This window comes from Pezoporus flaviventris, unplaced genomic scaffold (genome assembly GCF_033815535.1).
Source record: "Pezoporus flaviventris isolate CSIRO_AGI_PZ_B2104156 unplaced genomic scaffold, CSIRO_AGI_Pfla_v1 ptg000215l, whole genome shotgun sequence".
Classification (NCBI taxonomy): domain Eukaryota; kingdom Metazoa; phylum Chordata; class Aves; order Psittaciformes; family Psittacidae; genus Pezoporus; species Pezoporus flaviventris.
Window position 1 is genome coordinate 298,231 of NW_026892763.1, and position 17,454 is coordinate 315,684.

General features: G+C 51.8%; 2 protein-coding genes across 3 annotated transcripts in view; one reads left to right on the forward strand and one right to left on the reverse strand.

The window, feature by feature from the left end:
- Nucleotides 1-423: 423 nt before the first annotated feature.
- LOC133262727 (olfactory receptor 2AT4) lies at nucleotides 424-1,437 on the reverse strand. The gene has a single exon (XM_061442156.1). It carries the CDS (start codon nucleotides 1,430-1,432, stop codon nucleotides 461-463), a length of 972 nt encoding a protein of 323 aa, XP_061298140.1. The 5' UTR covers nucleotides 1,433-1,437; the 3' UTR covers nucleotides 424-460.
- A 13,487-nt stretch (nucleotides 1,438-14,924) lies between these two features.
- SLCO2B1 (solute carrier organic anion transporter family member 2B1) overlaps nucleotides 14,925-17,454 on the forward strand; it is a 56,511-nt gene continuing 53,981 nt past the window's right edge. For both annotated transcript variants that reach the window (XM_061442150.1, XM_061442149.1), the window contains exon 1: nucleotides 14,925-15,035. The gene's annotated coding sequence lies outside the window, so the exon portion shown is untranslated. The remainder of the gene's footprint in view (nucleotides 15,036-17,454) is intronic.

A 17,454-nucleotide genomic window follows, 5' to 3' on the forward strand; every position in this document is an offset into this window, starting at 1 on the left:
CTGTGATTGATCCTCACCCAGGAGTAACAGCCCAGGGTCACCTCTATCACTCACAGGGAACGTAACTCCATCCACCCTGGAAGTGTTGAACGGAGGAGTCAAAATAGCACATCCTCCGTGGTGCAGTGGGGAGGGCGATGTGTAAAGAAAGGTGGCACTGCTCTAGTTCAGCTTTATTCAGTGCATTTCTACCCTTTAGTGCATTTTCATTTTTATTTAATGCGTTCACAGCTTTATATAGTGCATCCATGATTTAGTCACTGAAGGATAGAAACCAAAGAAGAAAATGATAAATTTTACAGCAACTCTACTCAAGCCTTCACAGAAATAGGCTGAAACACATTAACATGAGATACAGCACAGCTCAAGGAAGCAGAACTCCAAAGATGATGATACCTTAATGAACCAGAGGGCTCAAGTAATAGATAGCACGAGGCTTCCACACTTCCACACATTCATTTTACCCAAATAAACAGAACTTTTTAGAAAGGGGAGAGATTTTCTGGAAAATGGACTTTTTAACAGCAGATTTTACCTCCTTGTTGCGTAAGGTGTAAATGATGGGGTTTAGCAAAGGAGTCAAAATGGAGAAGACAACGTTGCTCATGATGTGGACATCAGCGGGGATGTCCGCTCTGTAGGACACATATGCCACGGTGATGGAGGAGTAGTAAGTGCCCACCACGAGCAGATGGGAAGTGCACGTTGAAAAGGCTTTCACGCGTCCTGCTTTGGAGTTGATCCTCAGTACAGAGAGGATGATGTGGACGTATGAGACGGTAACAAGCAACAGAGGGACAACTGACACCGTCATAGCGATGGAGAACCCCAAGAAGGTCTGGAAGTCGGCACTGGAGTCCAAGCATGCGGCTTGTACCACTGCCAGGTGGTCGCAGAAGCAGTGGTGAACCCTGGTTGTGTGCCCATAGGCTAGGTGAGATGTCTGCGTGACGACGGGCACGGGGATGAGCAGCGCAGTGATCCAGGCACTTGCTGCCAGTTGGATGTTCATCCTGGTGGTCATCTTGGCTGGGTAATAGAGGGGGTTGCAGATGGCTTCGTAGCGGTCGTAAGCCATGACCACGAGGAGAAGCGCCTCGGTTACGGTCAGGGAGTGAAAGCTGTACATCTGCAGGAAGCAGGCCTGGAAGGAGATGGTTTTAGCGTTGGCCAGGAACATCAGCAGCATTTTGGGGATGGTGGTGGTGGTGAACAGCACGTCTAACACCGAGAGGTTGAGCAGGAAAAAGTACATGGGCTTGTGGAGCGTGTGGTCTACCACAACCACGGTGATGATAACGGCGTTACCAGCCAGGATCAGCAGGTAGAATAGCAGGAACACAATGAAGAGCAGGGGCTGGGGCCCCTGGAGAGCTGAAAACCCCACCAGGAAAAAGACTTTGGTGGAGGCATTGCTGATGCAGCTTTCCATGGTGGGACTGGTCAAAATGCCTGCAAGGATGAAAAGGGAGCAAGGGAACAGGGTGATGTGCAGGAAGACGTTTGTCTAAAGAGCTTTGCAGAGGTTCTGCAAGGAAAATACGTGTTGGATGAGCTCTCACAGAGCTGAGCACACTGCAAGCCATGGCTCATTCCCTCTTGTCTCTAACCCCAATTAAGATGATTTGAATTGGCTTTGGATGATGCTGGAGGAGCTCTGCTCTGGAGCCAGGCTGGAGAGGGGCTTGGGACAAGGGGAATGGCTTGAACCTGCCCGAGGGGAGACTGAGCTGAGCTCTTAGGCAGAAGCTCTTCCCTGGGAGGGTGCTGAGGCGCTGGCACAGGGTGCCCAGAGAAGCTGTGGCTGCCCCATCCCTGGCAGTGTTCAAGGCCAGGTGGGACACAGGGGCTTGGAGCAAGCTGCTCTATGGAAGGGGTCCCTGCCCGTGGCAGGGGTTGGAGCTGGATGGGCTTTAAGCTCTCTTCAACCCAAACCACCCTGGGATTCTATTCTATGACTCCATGCAATGTGAGGCAATAGTTCATCCTCAACACCTTTCCTGTTTCCTGAGGGAAAGGGGCATCTGGGAGGATACAGCTCTTCTGCCCTATTCCGTACTGAGGAGGAGCGGAGCCGCATTACAGACATGCCCATCTCTCCTTGCCAAGGCAATTCAGGGCATCAGCTCAGCAGCACTCAACCATCCATCTCTCCTTTGCGAGGTTCTCACAATCCTTCCTCCCCAAAGCCGTTCTCAGTGCCCTTATTCATACCCATCTTACCTCTGGTTGGCTACTTGTGGCTCACTGGTTTTCCCATGGCCATTGCAGCACCCGCTCGATTCCCGCTGCTCTTGCTGCAGTTCGGATGGAAATGTTGAATTTTCCCAGGTTGTTTCCTGCTGTATGAAAGGAAAGGAAGTTTCACAGTGGTTTCTTGGGCTGGTGTAGGTCAGCGTTGTGTCTTTTACATTAACAAATGGTTTAGACATTCGTGAAGTTCAAAGACACTGTAATAGCACAAACCAGGAGCACGTATCCACCAGTGGCTTGAGCTGGGGTGGAAGGGGACTCTGTGACAGCTTTACAGCCCTTCTGTCTCTTTATTTTACATAGAGTAGTTTTACAATTGCATTGTCCATATAAACCTGTGATCCTGATTGGATTTCTCCAGGAAAGGAGCTTGCTGTTCTTTCCCTTTATTTCACATTATGGGCTCATAAGATTCCTGAGTTATAAGGATTTTCTTTCCTGTTGACAGAAATACTTCCTTTGTTGCTCATAAAGGTTTAATGCAGATTGGAAAGGACTCTGCTGCCCAAACTGTATGGAATATCCTTGTTTGCTGTGGCAGAATAAAGTAGCCTTTTGGAAGCTTCCAGCATCTCCTATTCAAGCCATAAAGCACCCACTGCATTTCCATGGGCACAAATTCCTTTGTAATTTGTCTGTTTTCTTTAACATCAGATAAATCAAAATGAATGTTCAGAAGGAAAGAACACCCTTGTTTTCATGAGGTTTAAGCTAAAAAAAGAAGCTTAATGAAGTTTTAATGCCTTTTCTTGCTTTCCTCATCCCAGTGTAAGAGAAGGGAAATAAAGCTCTCTTGGAAGTGGTTCGTGCTTGCCCACAAGTAGTTGAGACGAATGGTTGGTCTCCAGCAATTTCCTTATATTATTAAATCTCTGCTAATTCTCAGGTAGTTTTACCTTTCCCCCAGAAAGTCATCTCCAGAAGCAGATGGGGAAGATCCATTTAATATTACAAATAGACAGATTTGCTGCTGCACTGAGATTTAAATGCAATCAATATCTGCTTACTCCCTACCTCTCATCTCAACTCTCCTCCTCCATTTCTCCTTCTTGTTACTGTGTGTTCCAAACTGCTCAGCTCCAAGGATGTCATTTGTACAGATAATGCCGTGCTATTAAAACCCCCTAAGAGAATTTATTGTGTTGAATTGAAATTGCCAGCGTGGAATATCCTTAAAATGGTCATTAATTTGAAGCTGTTTCCTGACAAATTCCCGTTTTTCGGAGCCTGTTGACATGTTTTACAATCATCTGAGAAAACAGTAAATCAAAGCGAAACACTTCATTAGGCTGAATAATCTTGTAATAAAAGAAGAGCGGCAACAATAACTCACACTCTGAAGTTACAACGAGGTCTTCCCCTTCTTGAATGCCATCCTCAGTGGGAAGTGGAAAACTCCTGCGCTACATCAACGGGCAGAGCTGCTGCTGCCACTGAATACGTTTGAATGTGCCACTAGAGATGCTCCTCAGAGACGTTCTCCATGAGGTTTTCTTGCCTCGAGCTGGGAGACCCACATGTCGTTTTCCTGACGGAGCATCTCCTGATGGAGCATCTCTCCCTGTTGCTCACTGCAGCTCACAGCAGATGGAGATCGTAACGACACATTTGCACAGGCAAGAGCAGCAGAGGAAGAGTTTTCGCTACCCAAAGTCTGTCGTGTGATGGACGTGGGCTGTTGTGTCAAGGCTGGTGGAGAAACACTGCAGGAAGACCAGCCTTTCCTTCCCAGATCTGGAGGAGCTTCCCATGCTTCAACACTGGCCTTTCCTTTGGCGTTCCCTTTCCAACGTGTGGGTTGCACTTGGAAGGGTGTGAAAGTCCCCATCTCCCCCTTCACACCACCCCAGGCACACCCTGAGGATGCAGTGCATGGCCATGGCAGAGGAGCAGCTCTCGGGTAGGGCCAGCAGCAGCTCTCCCAAATGTGAACACAGCCAAATTCAAACGCAACCACAGAAGATCCTGACCTGTATCTGTTCTAGCTCTGTCTCCCTTCTTCAGGTCAAGTGCATGGTGCATGGCTCAGCCTGTGCAGGAGGAGTGGGCAATCATAGAATGATGGACTTGGTTGGGTTGAAGGGAGCTTAAAGCTCCTCCAGCTCCAACCCCTGCCACGGGCAGGGACCCCTTCCATAGAGCAGCTTGCTCCAAGCCCCTGTGTCCAACCTGGCCTTGAACACTGCCAGGGATGGGGCAGCCACAGCTTCTCTGGGCACCCTGTGCCAGCGCCTCAGCACCCTCACAGGGAAGAGCTTCTGCCTTATCTCCAACCTGAACTTCCCCTGTTTCAGTTTGAACCCATCACCCCTTGTCCTATCACTGCAGTCCCTGATGAAGAGTCCCTCCCCAGCATCCTTGTAGCTCCCTTCAGACACTGGAAGCTGCTCCGAGGTCTCCACGCAGCTTCTCTTCTCCAGGCTCAAGAGCCCCAACTTTCTCAGCCTATCTTCATACTGGAGGTGCTCCATTGGCTCACTGGTGCTCCTTATGGTTTCAAGTCCTTTCCCAGAGCCCAAGCCCTCATGTCCCACCTTCACCTTCCCTCGACCTGCACTTTTGGGGTCAGATTTTCCAAAATAGCCTATATGCAGATCAACACCATCCCCCCTCACCCCTCACACACTCATCTGGTTTCTACAATCACCTCTTGGTGCAAGAAGACCACGGGCATGTGTCCCCTTATCCCATGCAGGAGGCAGGATCTGGCCCTGCTCCATGAGCATGAGAGCAAATAGCAGTGCAAACAGGACATAATGACTCTGCTTGTTTCCATGCATCTTCTGACACGGACCTTCTGGAATGATCTCCCACTTGAACTTCTGATTGCGTCAAGTGGATGTGGGGCCCCTTACGGCAGCGCTCCTGGGTCCTTGTGTTGAAGATACTGCCCAGGAACACCAGGGAGAAGTTCTGTTTCCAAACATGTTTGTTTTGGAACGCTAGTTCATGCGGTTGGGTGGCAACGCGAGGGAAACCAGAGCAAATTGGTCTCTCGGTGGCTTGCAGATCCCTCGGGATGCACAAGTGGCTGTCAGCATAATTAATGCCCAGGGATGCTGTAATCAGAGTTTGCGTGTTCAGCGCTGGAACCTCGGGGAGCACAAGCCTCAGATTGCGTGGAATCATAGAATAGAATCCCAGCCTGGCTTGGGCTCAAGGGAGCTTAGAGCTCAGCCGATCCCAACCCCTGCCACGGGCAGGGACCCCTTCCATAGAGCAGCTTGCTCCAAGCCCCTGTGTCCAACCTGGCCTTGAACACTGCCAGGGATGGGGCAGCCACAGCTTCTCTGGGCACCCTGTGCCAGCGCCTCAGCACCCTCACAGGGAAGAGCTTCTGCCTAAGAGCTCAGCTCAGTCTCCCCTCGGGCAGGTTCAAGCCATTCCCCTTGGCCTGTCCCTACATCCCTTGTCCCAAGCCCCTCTTCAGCTTTCCTGCAGCCCCTTCAGGCACTGGAGCTGCTCTGAGCTCTCCCCTTCCCGCAGCAGAGGGGCAGGATCCCCTCCCAGAGCTGCTGCTCATGCTCTGGGGGTGCAGCCCAGTTGTGCTGAGCATCCCTTGGTCCTGCTGTTGGGGTGGTTCATACATCAGCCCTGCATTCGCTCTATCTCCATCCCCTCTCACCCTGCTCAGGCTGCGAGTGATCCTATATATGATCAAATCAATGTTTTTGGAATAGTGAGCCCAACTTCTCCTAGTCTAAAAGATGATTTCCCACCCCATTGATCCCGAATTGCAGAAGTTCTGCGCAGGGAAAAGCTCATTTCTCTGTGTGCACAAAACGCTGGATGTCACCCTTCAGCTTCCCCATTTCCCTGGCTGTGCACAGTTGATTCTTAACAAAACAGCTGAAAAGGGGAAGATTAATAAATGGATCTGCTCTGACACATGTAGATTTAATCACTGTTTAGATGCTTTAAGAATTCATTTCCCAACAGCACATGAATACCATATAGGTCATCCCCATTCCTCAAGCTGTAAAAGCAAGAGCAGAGAGGGGATATTGAGGCAGGGTGAGAATGCAACCTTCCTTTCCTTATGGTCTTTGTGTTCTTTCTATGCATGAGGCACGTGCCATGCATTTAGAAAGGGACGAAGGACCCGGGGATTACCCAAAGCCCCGTCAGCCTCGTGCAGGTCGTACCCTGCATCCTTCGGGATGCTCCTGAAGTGAGAACCCCCAGATTCATAAGCAGGGCTGAGGATTTCTGTGCAGTGGGTTGAGAAAATGGGTGTCGGTGACTTAATTCACTTGGAAATTCAGCTGAGCAGCCCTGGCTTTGCTGATGGGGAAACTGAGGCTGGTGGGAAGCCGGGATGTGCCTAGGACCTGCTCAAGGCGATCCCAGCTCGCACAGAACCGGGAGCAGCAGGAACCCAGAGCTACTCTTTGGTTTTTCCTTTTGCCTCAGTGGCCCAAAGGAAAGTCCAATCCGTGATTGTATCTCCTCTCTTTACCCAGAGGTGTGCACAGGAATTAAAGTCATCCCTCGCCCCAGGACCCTCTGAAGAGCTGCTGGGCTGTGGGGTGAAGGATGCTCAGGGCTTGGGGTATCCCGACTTCAGGACACTGCAGGTTCCCTGCTTGCATCCTTCTTCTCTGCTCTAACACTGCCACCCCCAGGCACACCAGCACACAGCTTTGGGGAGCCGATGTCCCCAGGACCTGATGGACACCTCCTCTTCTCGACCAGTGGCAGAAGAGGTCAGGCAGCCATCCATCCATCCATCCATCCATCCATCCATCCATCCATCCATCCATCCATCCATCCATCCATCCATCCCCTCCACAATCCATCTCCATATGGAGATGCTAAATACCAGAGGATGTGCTGGCTCTGCATGCTCCCACCAGCTTTTCAGCAGGTGAATAGCACCCACTTAGTTATTTTGGGGGATACAGGGCCCAGAGTGCTATGAGACAAGGAAGGGTTTGGGGTTGTATCGCAGTGGTACCTAGCAAAGGGACTTGGACAGATGTGCTGGTGGAGCAAGGCTCACCAGGGTTTGCAAGGTCTGCTCTGGATTCATGGTGCAGACCTTGGTTGGATTGAATGGAAAAACCTCTAATGTCACCAGCCAGGCCTCCCCATCCAAACTGGGCTGTCACCTGCATGGGGCAGGGCATCACATCCTCAGAGCATCCTTTTTTCCCCTGTTGAACCCAAAGGAGCTACCTGGAGGTGGGAAAGTCCACTTGGTCAGCTTGAGCTCTGCTGTGAGGCACGGGCTGGCCAGGGTCCTGCAAAGCTTGTGTGAAGATCATAGAATCCCAGACTGGTTTGGGTTGGAAGGGACCTTAAAGCTCATCCAGTTCCTATCTCTGACTCCAGGGACATCCAATGAAGCCACCACAACTTGCATCAAGCAAGCAGGAGGAGGTGGATCTCTATGTTGGGGTCCCATCTGCCCTATCTTGAAGCTCCCTAATATGGGATGCTATGAGATAAAGCAGACACAAGTCCAAGGAAGGACCTGGAATGCCAGTGGAAGAGAAATTGAGGCTTGCTAAATAGTTAATGACTGTTCTGACTCAGGGAACGTTGAGCTGTTAATGGTTATACTCTCGGGGCCACTGTTGGACCATCTCCTGGGTGAAGTGGGCTTCTGGCCACCGGGGTATAGGTGTCCTCTTCTTAATTGCTCCTGCAGCCTGTCAGGGTTGCTCACAAGCAGGGAATGGCTCAGAGGTGGACATTCTCCTCTCCTGCAATTGGTCTGGTTTAATGAGAAGGTGTCTTTGTGCCTTGGGGGTATTCTGATGGTGCCACAGCTGAGCTCAGCCCTTTGAAGAGGAGGCCAAGCGTCCTGCTCATGGGAGTCTCTGTTGGTGTAAAATGGAGATCAGTGATGGAGAACATCAGCTTTGCTGTGAGACTGCTGATCACTGGGAAAGCAAGAAAAAAAACCATTAAATTTTAATACTTTGAGGCTATTCTGTGTCACCCAAAGAGAAGGTGCTGGGGAGACCTGAGAGCAGCTCCAGTGCCTAAAGGGGCTGCAGGGAACCTGGAGAGGGGCTTGGGACAAGGGCCTGTAAGGCCAGGCCAAGGGGAATGGCTTGAACCTGCCCGAGGGGAGACTGAGCTGAGCTCTTAGGCAGAAGCTCTTCCCTGGGAGGGTGCTGAGGCGCTGGCACAGGGTGCCCAGAGAAGCTGTGGCTGCCCCATCCCTGGCAGTGTTCAAGGCCAGCTTGGACACAGGGGCTTGGAGCAAGCTGCTCTATGGAAGGGGTCCCTGCCCGTGGCAGGGGTTGGAGCTGGAGGAGCTTTAAGGTCCTTTCCAACCCAACCCATTCCATGTTTGATTATCCAAGCGTGCCCAAAACTCCTCTTCCATCATTTCTGTCTCTGTCCATTCTTCTCCACTGTAGGTGCCTACTTCGCTCCAAGCTGTAGCTCACCTTTAGGGGAACCTTGATGTGAAAATCCATATGGATCACAGAATCCTAGAATCCCAGGTTGAAAGGCCCTGAAGGATCATCTGGTCCAACCTTTCTAGGCAAAGCATGATGCATGAAGATGCATCCTTGCATTAAGATATATCTGGGATGTTGGGTAGACTCGATCCATCATTGCCTTTATCCCTCGATCAACCTTTATTCCAGGTTGTTTTTTCTTGTCACTTGGCTGTCCTGGTGAGGACATGGTAAGAAACCACAACCATCCTTAACCTGCAGTGTTTGCCTCTATGGGGAAACCCAGCTTGAAGTGTGCTGGAGACCATCTGCCCTTCCCTGTCCCCTCATCCTTGCAGCATCGCTCTCCAGTTTCAGTGATGTGCAGCTGGTGGCATCACAGAGAGCAAAATCCCCAAGTCCTTCTCTTCCCATGAGGGTTTTCCCATCTCATTCCTTCCATGGGCTGCATTTATTGGAATGATGGTATCTCCCAGTCACACGGAGTGCGGACTTGGTAATCCTAAATGTCTTTCCCAACCTATTTGATTCTCTGATTCCCTGATTTGGGCTGAAATTCTCCCAGATGGGTTTTTATAACATCAAATTGACTTTTTAAATGACTTCAGCCCAACCAGGACGAGTCTCATTGCTGGGCCATAGAGCCTGGTTTTCCTTCCCAAGATTTTTCCCTTCTAGAAGCCAACTGCAATTCTTCCTCATGCCTTAAGATTTGACTGGGTCTGGCCTTGCTGGGATTATATTTCACTTGATAGGCGATAGCAAACACCTTCCAAGCTAGAGAAAAAGTGGTGAAAAAGGGAGGAATTCAGTGCTTTATCAGGCCTGAAACAACATTTATGCACCGAGCAATTTATTCGGCCTCCTGTAGTAAACACAAAGTGCATTGTAATTAGAATTGAGCTGATAACAGCACAGTTCTTCTCAGGATTCCTGTCTGTAAGTTAATGTAAAGCTTCACTCCAATAACAACTGCAAATCAGATGCTTCCAAGAAGCAGGAACTCACTGAATTATTCAGCACCCAGTGGTGCCCGCAGTGAACCGGGTGCGGAGTCTGGCTCAGGAGCTAATTGCTTCTCATCCTAAGATCCTTCTGAGGAGAGGCTCTGCCCCTCCTCATGGCATTGCTATCAGCAATTAGGGCATTCGAAGCAATTAAGACTAATTGGAAGCCTGCACAGATAGAGATGCTTTAGGGAACGGCAGGAGATATCAGGACCTTGCATCTCCTCATTAGGTGTGGGTCAAGCTGCTCACACTGGACATGGTCAAGGGGTTGTTTCCCATACATTAAGTTCAATTAGGTTGGATGGGGCTTGGAGCAAGCTGCTCTAGTGGAAGGTGTCTCTGCCTGTGGCAGGGGGTTGGAACTGGATGAGCTTTAAGGTCCCTTCATCCCAAACCATTCCATGACTATATAATCCTATGATTCTCTGATTGAATAAATCTGCTGCCATCACAAATGCCATTAATTTGACTGGAGGACTGTGTGGACAATGAAGGTGTTGCAAAGCACCTTCTGCATTTTAAAGCTGTGTTGAAAGGGTGACAGGTTTCAGTTGACATCCTCGACCAAGGAAAAACCTCGTTTTCCACGATGTGCTTTGTAAAGAAAAAAAGAAAGGAAATAGAGAACCAGATGTTTCAGGGCACTCTTGTGATTTATATGCTCGTCTTTTAGCCATATGCCCTTATATCAAGCCATTAAGTCTCGTAATTAACACCTAGCACTCAGATGCAGCGAGCGATGGAAACCTGGACCGGCCTGCGAAGGATCATGACTTGCAAGCTGGTTTCTCTTTTAAAACTGAATTCCAAGCAGCGTGCCGGGCTCTGCCCATAACTCAGTGGCTGACACCAGCTCTCCGAGGAGTGAAGTGCATCAATAGGCTCCAAGCTCGCCCAGAAGTGCATCTTGTGCAATTATACGGCCCCATCAACGCGCTGAGCTCAGGCAGCCGCCGAGCGCGGCGTTAATCCCCCCTGGAAGGCTTTCAAGTCCAAGCACATCCTTCAGGAAGCGTTATTCCTTCTGCGTTGTTCCTAAATACAACCACCCCCATTCTCCCCTTTGGAGAGGGGTTTTTTCCTGAGGCTGGAGGCATCTCACACGTCAGGCGATGCTCTCCCAGAAGAGCCGTGCCCATGGGAGCGGGCTGGCGACAGCACAAGGGGAAAGTTGGACTTTTCCCCTTTCTCTTGCTTTCCTCTGCCTTACCCGGGGCAGGATTTCTCCCTGGCCCTTCCCAGCTGTTGCTGCAGATGTTGAAACCCAGCTCTGCTGCAGTTTGCTCTCTATAGCACTGCCCGCTCACGCGGATTGCTGTTTCATTGAATACATCCCTCTTGGCTGCTCTAGAAGAGCTGTGGGGTGAAGTTCAGCAGCAGGACAAGGAGGACACTTCCCACTGCATGCGCACAGCCCGCAGGATTCCTCTTTCTCTGGGACAGGAAGGAAAGTCCTTGCTTCAGGGACAGGAAAGGGAACCATGGTTTTGTCCTTGGCTTTCCTCTTCTGAACCCACCCTGCCTCGGCGCCCGCGTTGCTGACAGATCTCACTGCAGCTCCTCCATGCATTAAAAGGCAAGGCAAGGATTCCAAGGCAGCCCCCCATATATAGGAAGTGGCTGTTTACTGTTGGTGGCCTCCAAACACTCAGTTTAGAGCCCATCTCTGCAAACAATTCCTGCAGGATTCCAAGCATTTGCCCTTGGATTTTGGCTGGCTCCCTGTACGACGTCAGCAGAGCTCAAATGGGAAATCCCAGCCCTAATCCAGATGGTTTTTTACCTAACCCCGCATTCAGAAAAACATTGGTCTTAGCCCCACATGTGGAAATGGGTGCCATTTCCCATGCAGGTCATAGGGCTGTTCCTTAACTCCTGGACCAAAAGCAGAGCTGGAGTAACCAGCAGAGCCTGGGCAGATATGAGCTCACTAACGTAGCATCTTCCAGGCTGGGAGACTCAGTTTCTTCATGTGTGGACCCGTATAATCCCAGACACGTGAGGTTTTATGATCCCTTTGCACAAATCAGGGTTGGACCAGAGGATCTTTGAAGGTCCCATCCAGCCCGAACTGTTCTATGATTCTATGGAACCGAGTGCTCCTATTGTTGGCTGCAAACTGGTTTTGGTTATTCCAAGAACTAGTCCTTCCACCACGTCCTCCAAAGGATTTAACACCACTGAACGGACTGCAATGAGGTCGGTATGAAAGCACTGCCTGTGGCTGGTTCGGGTTGATCCCTGAGATGCTCCTGATGCTCAGCTTTCAATAGGACGGATCCTTTCGCTCAGCCGGGATGCTCCTGGGGGTCTCAGGTGCAAATATGTGAAGGTCAAATGCTTGCAGTGACCTAAAAGCTGAGAGAGCTGCAGGAAAGCTCTTGGTCAGAGAGTGGCAGCAGCAGGCAGGAGACGGCTCCGAGCCGGCACCCACGGGGCTGCTGCACCGGGAGAAACGTGTTCCTTCTCGGGGCTTCTTTAGGATCATGGAATGGGTTGGGATGAAGGGACCTTAAAGGGACCTTAAAGCTCCTCCAGTTCCAACCCCTGGCACGGGCAGGGACCCCTTCCATAGAGCAGCTTGCTCCAAGCCCCTGTGTCCAACCTGGCCTTGAACACTGCCAGGGATGGGGCAGCCACAGCCTCTCTGTGCCAGTGTTCCAGCTGCATCCCTTTCCCACACGACACAGCATCAATCCATATATACCTGCATAAAGCTCTTTGCATCCTACAAGGGAAAAGAGCACCCTTTGGGGCTGCACGAAGAGCCTGTCTGAACACAGAGATGCAACCCAGTGCTGAGCCGTTGAGCTTGGACCAGCAACAAGATGATGCTCCTCTGCCTTTGAGGGTACAAGCACCCAGGGTCTGGGACGGAGCAGCAACCTGTGCACTGGCAAAACTCGTGCTGGCTCCCAGGAATGAGGCGCTGAGGAAGAGGAGTCAATAGATGGTGCTCTTCTTTCATGCAATATCACAGTGTGGTGGTGATGCTGAAAGGGGTGTCCATGCTGCTTTATAGGCACGGGGGGTGATGAATCCCTCATCTGGACCACTTTGAGCGTCTGCCCCTTGCTCCTCTCTAGGTAAAGTCTCCCCTGTTATCCCCTGCTTATCGAGGGGCTCCCACCCCCAAATTAAGCACAATTTGTGCATCCCGGGGGACAATCCTTGCATGCTCTGAATAGAAAGGAGTTTTGTCGCTGTGAAACATTAATAATGCATTCTTTAGATCTAATAAAGCCTTCCTGAGATACTGCAGAGCCAACGGGAGCTGATGGAGTTTCTGCTGCCTGACACAGCCCTGCTTGGGAGGACAGCTCAGGGTCACTTGGGCAAAGAGCATCTTTGAACACGCTGGTTCGGCCGACTCCTACTTAGCAAAATGTGTTTCTGCTGCTCGAGCTAATGAAGTGCTTGCTTAATTGCTATTTAATGAGCTTGAGCAGGAAAGCAGATAATCTTCCTTTGGAAACATCAAGGCCCTCTGCCCAGCGTGCCGTGTTTCCCATGGCTTGGTCATCCCACCCTTCAGACCCTAACAAGAAATGGCAGGGGAAAAGTGTGTCCGTGCCTTTCTCTGCTGCTAATAGGTCAGGAGCTGAAAGTATCCCATTTGGAGATCCCATCTGGGAGCTTGTGGTGGCTTTGGGGATGGAGGGAGAATGGGGAACCCACCTCCTCCTGGTACCTTATGTTCCCCTCGGATGTGACTTTGCAGCTGACCCTGCTCCCCACAGTGCAGCATCATAGAACCACAGAGTGGTTTGGGTTGAAGGGACCTCAAAGCTCCTCCGCCTCCAACCCCTGCCACGGGCAGGGACCCCTTCCACTGGAGCAGCTTGCTCCAAGCCCCTGTGTCCAACCTGGCCTTGAACCTTGTCCCAAGCCCCTCTCCAGCTTTCCTGCAGCCCCTTCAGGCACTGGAGCTGCTCTCAGGTCTCCCCTTCAGGAGCCTTCTCTTCTCCAGGCTGCCCCAGCCCAGCTCTCTCAGCCTGGCTCCAGAGCAGAGCTGCTCCAGCCCTCGCAGCATCTCCATGGCCCTTCCTCTGCCCCAGCTGGAACAGACACCCTTTCCCAGGGGGTCCCTGATACCCCAGTGTTCATGCTGCAGCTTTCAGGTTTCACCCAGGTGAAACCTCACCTATGGAGGCATCCCCATCAGGGGCTTCCCGCAGAAGGGATTCATTTTTAACTGGCTTTTTCCACATTCACACCATTAAACCCACTGTTCCTTATCCTGAGAGGTGATAGTAACTGATGGATAGAGACATCTTCTGTGGGCCTGCCTGGGTTTCGCTCGGTGTGCTCTTTCTGTCATCCCTCCAGCATTTTAATTGTGGCCTTCACTCACCAAGCTGCATTTCTGCTGCTTTATCTAGTAGAAACAAAGAGACATTTTTCACCCTGGCCTCAAAGCCTCTGACTGTGGCCACATTGGCAGTCAATGGAGGTGGATTTAGGTGGCTTTCAAGCAGCTGCTCTCCATGGAAGATTTGCCAGCAAAGTGCAGAGCATCCACCCCTGCCCTCTGCAAACAGCTCACAGACCCCTCAGCCACAGTGAATGGCTTCTCTCTGGGAATCATAGAACCATGGAATGGTTTAGGTTGGGAAGGGAGCTTAAAGCTCCTCCAGCCCCAACCCCTGCCACGGGCAGGGACCCCTTCCATAGAGCAGCTTGCTCCAAGCCCCTGTGTCCAACCTGGCCTTGAGCACTGCCAGGGATGGGGCAGCCACAGCTTCTCTGGGCAACCAGAGAAGAATCCCTATGGGAGAAATCCCAGTTTTCCTTTGACAGCTTTAGCTGGGGCTGTTTGTTGACTCCTCTGGTTCTTATCTGGAAATGCCTCAGTGGTTGGTGCAGAAAGGAATAGGGAGAGCTACTGAGAAACAAATAATCCACGTTTATGGAAAGACCCTGATCACAAATCCCAGGATAACACCAGAGCTTTGAACGTTAAAGGAATAAATGCGGATAAAGCGAATGGAATGGGTGAATGGATAAGGAAACCACTGCGGAAGGATGGGACCCTTGCATGGAGGGGATGGGAGCTGTCGTCCGGACTGGGGCTGGGTAAGCAGTCTGCAAAGCTCTGTCTCAGCAAAGCACAGGGGCTGCCCTGTCCTTTGGGATCGTAACTTCAGGAGAGCCCCAAAACACCCTATAGAGAGGGGCTGCAACAGTTTGGGTTCAAACGCGCTCCGGCTTTTGGAGCTGCAGCCTAAGCCCCACCTCCCCACAGCCCTCCCCACCTCCAGGCTGGAAGTTAAAGTGAATGGCCCCAGCAGGCGCTGCCAGAGGGAAAGTGCTCCCGGTGCAGTGGGATTGGGATCGGGAGCGCCCTGGAACTGTGAGTATGGCAGCGGCAGCCGGGGCGAGGAGGGAGCTGAGGCTGAGGCTGGCACGGAGCTGCAGGACGGGATGAGGGATGAGCCGCCGGGGAGTTGCTCACGCTGCTTTCCCCTGGGGTGTTCTGCGAGACTCCTTGAACCGCCCGGCTCCGGAGCTGGACTTTTCCAGCAGCTTAAAAGCTGAAGGGGAGGAAACCCAGGAGCGACGGCAGCGTCCGTGCGCCTCTTCCATCCATGGCGCTTTCCGCACTTGCGTTTCCTGGCTTCCTCCCTGCTCGCTCTTATTTACCCGAGCCCTTTGTGCCACTGGGGCAGCTCCGCTTGTTCTTCCCTTGGCAGGGACCTTGCCCAGCCCCTGGGGCTGCCACAGGTCATTTCTCTTGCTGCTTCTCCTATGGCAAAGCCTCTTCTCACCCCAGGCCTTGGTGGGCGCTCGGTGGGTGCCAAGCAGGCATGGACCTGACCTGGCAGTGCTGGCACCTTGGGCGAACCCAGGCGTCTCCAGCAGTGCATTGCTTGGACCGGAGCCGATTGACACCCATCCAGAGCAGGACTTGCTCCTGCTTAATGGTTGCACTTGGTGATCCTGAAGGTCTTTTCCAACGCAGCTGATTCTATGGCTGGTTACGGAAAGCTGATGGGAGCTCCTGGCTCTGGGAAAACTGGTGGCAAGGAGCAGGAAAGGGTTAATGGTGGTGGAAGAGCCTTTGCGCAGCTCAAACAGGCCAGTGATGGGTTGCATTCCTCTCGTTTGTTGTGCGGTTGTAAACCTCCTGGGCATTTGCTGCTCAGGGGAGAGCCTGGGGCCAAACCCTGTGTTCAGGGCTGAGCTGCCTGCTCCTGCAGCATCCTGCTGAGCTTTTGTCTATTGACCCAGGGGGGAAAGCAGGCTTCTTGGGTTTGCCTGGGTCTTGCAATGGTGGAGCTGATGCATCCCTGAAACCCTGATTTCCAGCAGTTAGAGATGGGATTGATCCAGGATCAGAGATATCAGACTGAGCTGAGCTCTTAGGCAGAAGCTCTTCCCTGGGAGGGTGCTGAGGCGCTGGCACAGGGTGCCCAGAGAAGCTGTGGCTGCCCCATCCCTGGCAGTGCTCAAGGCCAGGTTGGACACAGGGGCTTGGAGCAAGCTGCTCTATGGAAGGGGTCCCTGCCTTTAGCAGGGGTTGGAGCTGGAGGAGCTTTAAGTTCCATCCAACCCAAACCCTTCCATGGGATTAAAAGCTGGAAGAAGGCTCTGTGCTTCACACAACCCAGCGGATCACGCGTTGGCCGTGCTGATATGGAGAAAACTCCAGGAACAAACTCACCAACAAAGTTTTCAAGCTGACAAGCAGGTATTCCTTATTGGGGCGCCCGGAGACACGGGGGAGAGCTGCTCCTAACGCGTGTCTCCCCATTGCCACACAAGCCGTCCTTCTATAGCCCCTGGGCATACATACATAGTCATGAGGCCACGGATGGATTACATCGTTTTCCAGAGAGTTCCTCACACGCATACAGAATTGTGGGGGTGGTCTCTGAGGGTCGTTTGCTTCCTCCAACGATCTTCATCACTTCTGGCAGCCTTTGAAGCACTCGCAGTAGATGCTCACACCAGTTTAATTGGTTCGTTAGCACCAGAGACATAACAATCCTCCTATCCTCCTACTGATCAGGCAGTTTAACTGCAGCCCACCCTGGACACCTGCTGTTCCCAGATGCTCCTTATCCTGTGTCCTGTCCTTCTAGACTGTTTTTCTTAGACTATGTCAACTATAAGGATTTATCTTGTGAGAATTCTCAGTGTGTTCTCCAGCTGTGCTCTATTTTTCTCTGTATCATGCACCTCAGTAATTTTCCATTGCTACTGTTACAAAGCCATCAAACTTAACATTACTTAAATTTAATTCTAAAGGTTTCTAGATTCCATTTGGTGATTTTGTGCCCCTTGTTTCAGTGCTCGGTGCTTCTGTGGGGTTTTGGTTGTCCCAGGTGGGCATAGGGACAATGAGGTTGGCTGCGCAGGGATGCTGTAGGGAGACATCCCACCCTGGCCGGGGGCTGCTGCACCCTCTGCTTCCACCCCGTGTGGTTCAGTGTAGAGCCATAGAATCCCAGACTGGATTGGGATGAAGGGAGCTTAAAGCTCCTCCAGCTCCAACCCCTGCCCCGGGCAGGGACCCCTTCCATAGAGCAGCTTGCTCCAAGCCCCTGTGTCCAACCTGGCCTTGAGCACTGCCAGGGATGGGGCAGCCACAGCTTCTCCGGGCACCCTGTGCCAGTGGGATCTGCCCAGCCAGGGGCAAGGCTGCCCCATCCTTAGCCGTGCATCCAGCCTGCAGGGAGAGGGAGCAGGGGTTTATCAGGGAAAGCTCAGGGCGCAGGCTCCGGGTTGCTCAAGGATCCTTTACGTCCCTCTACAGAGGCTGTAGAAGC

What these genes read in the sequence shown, in the direction of transcription:
- LOC133262727 (XM_061442156.1), bottom strand. Translation starts at nt 1,432, where the DNA reads ATGGAAAGCTGCATCAGCAATGCCTCCACCAAAGTCTTTTTCCTGGTG.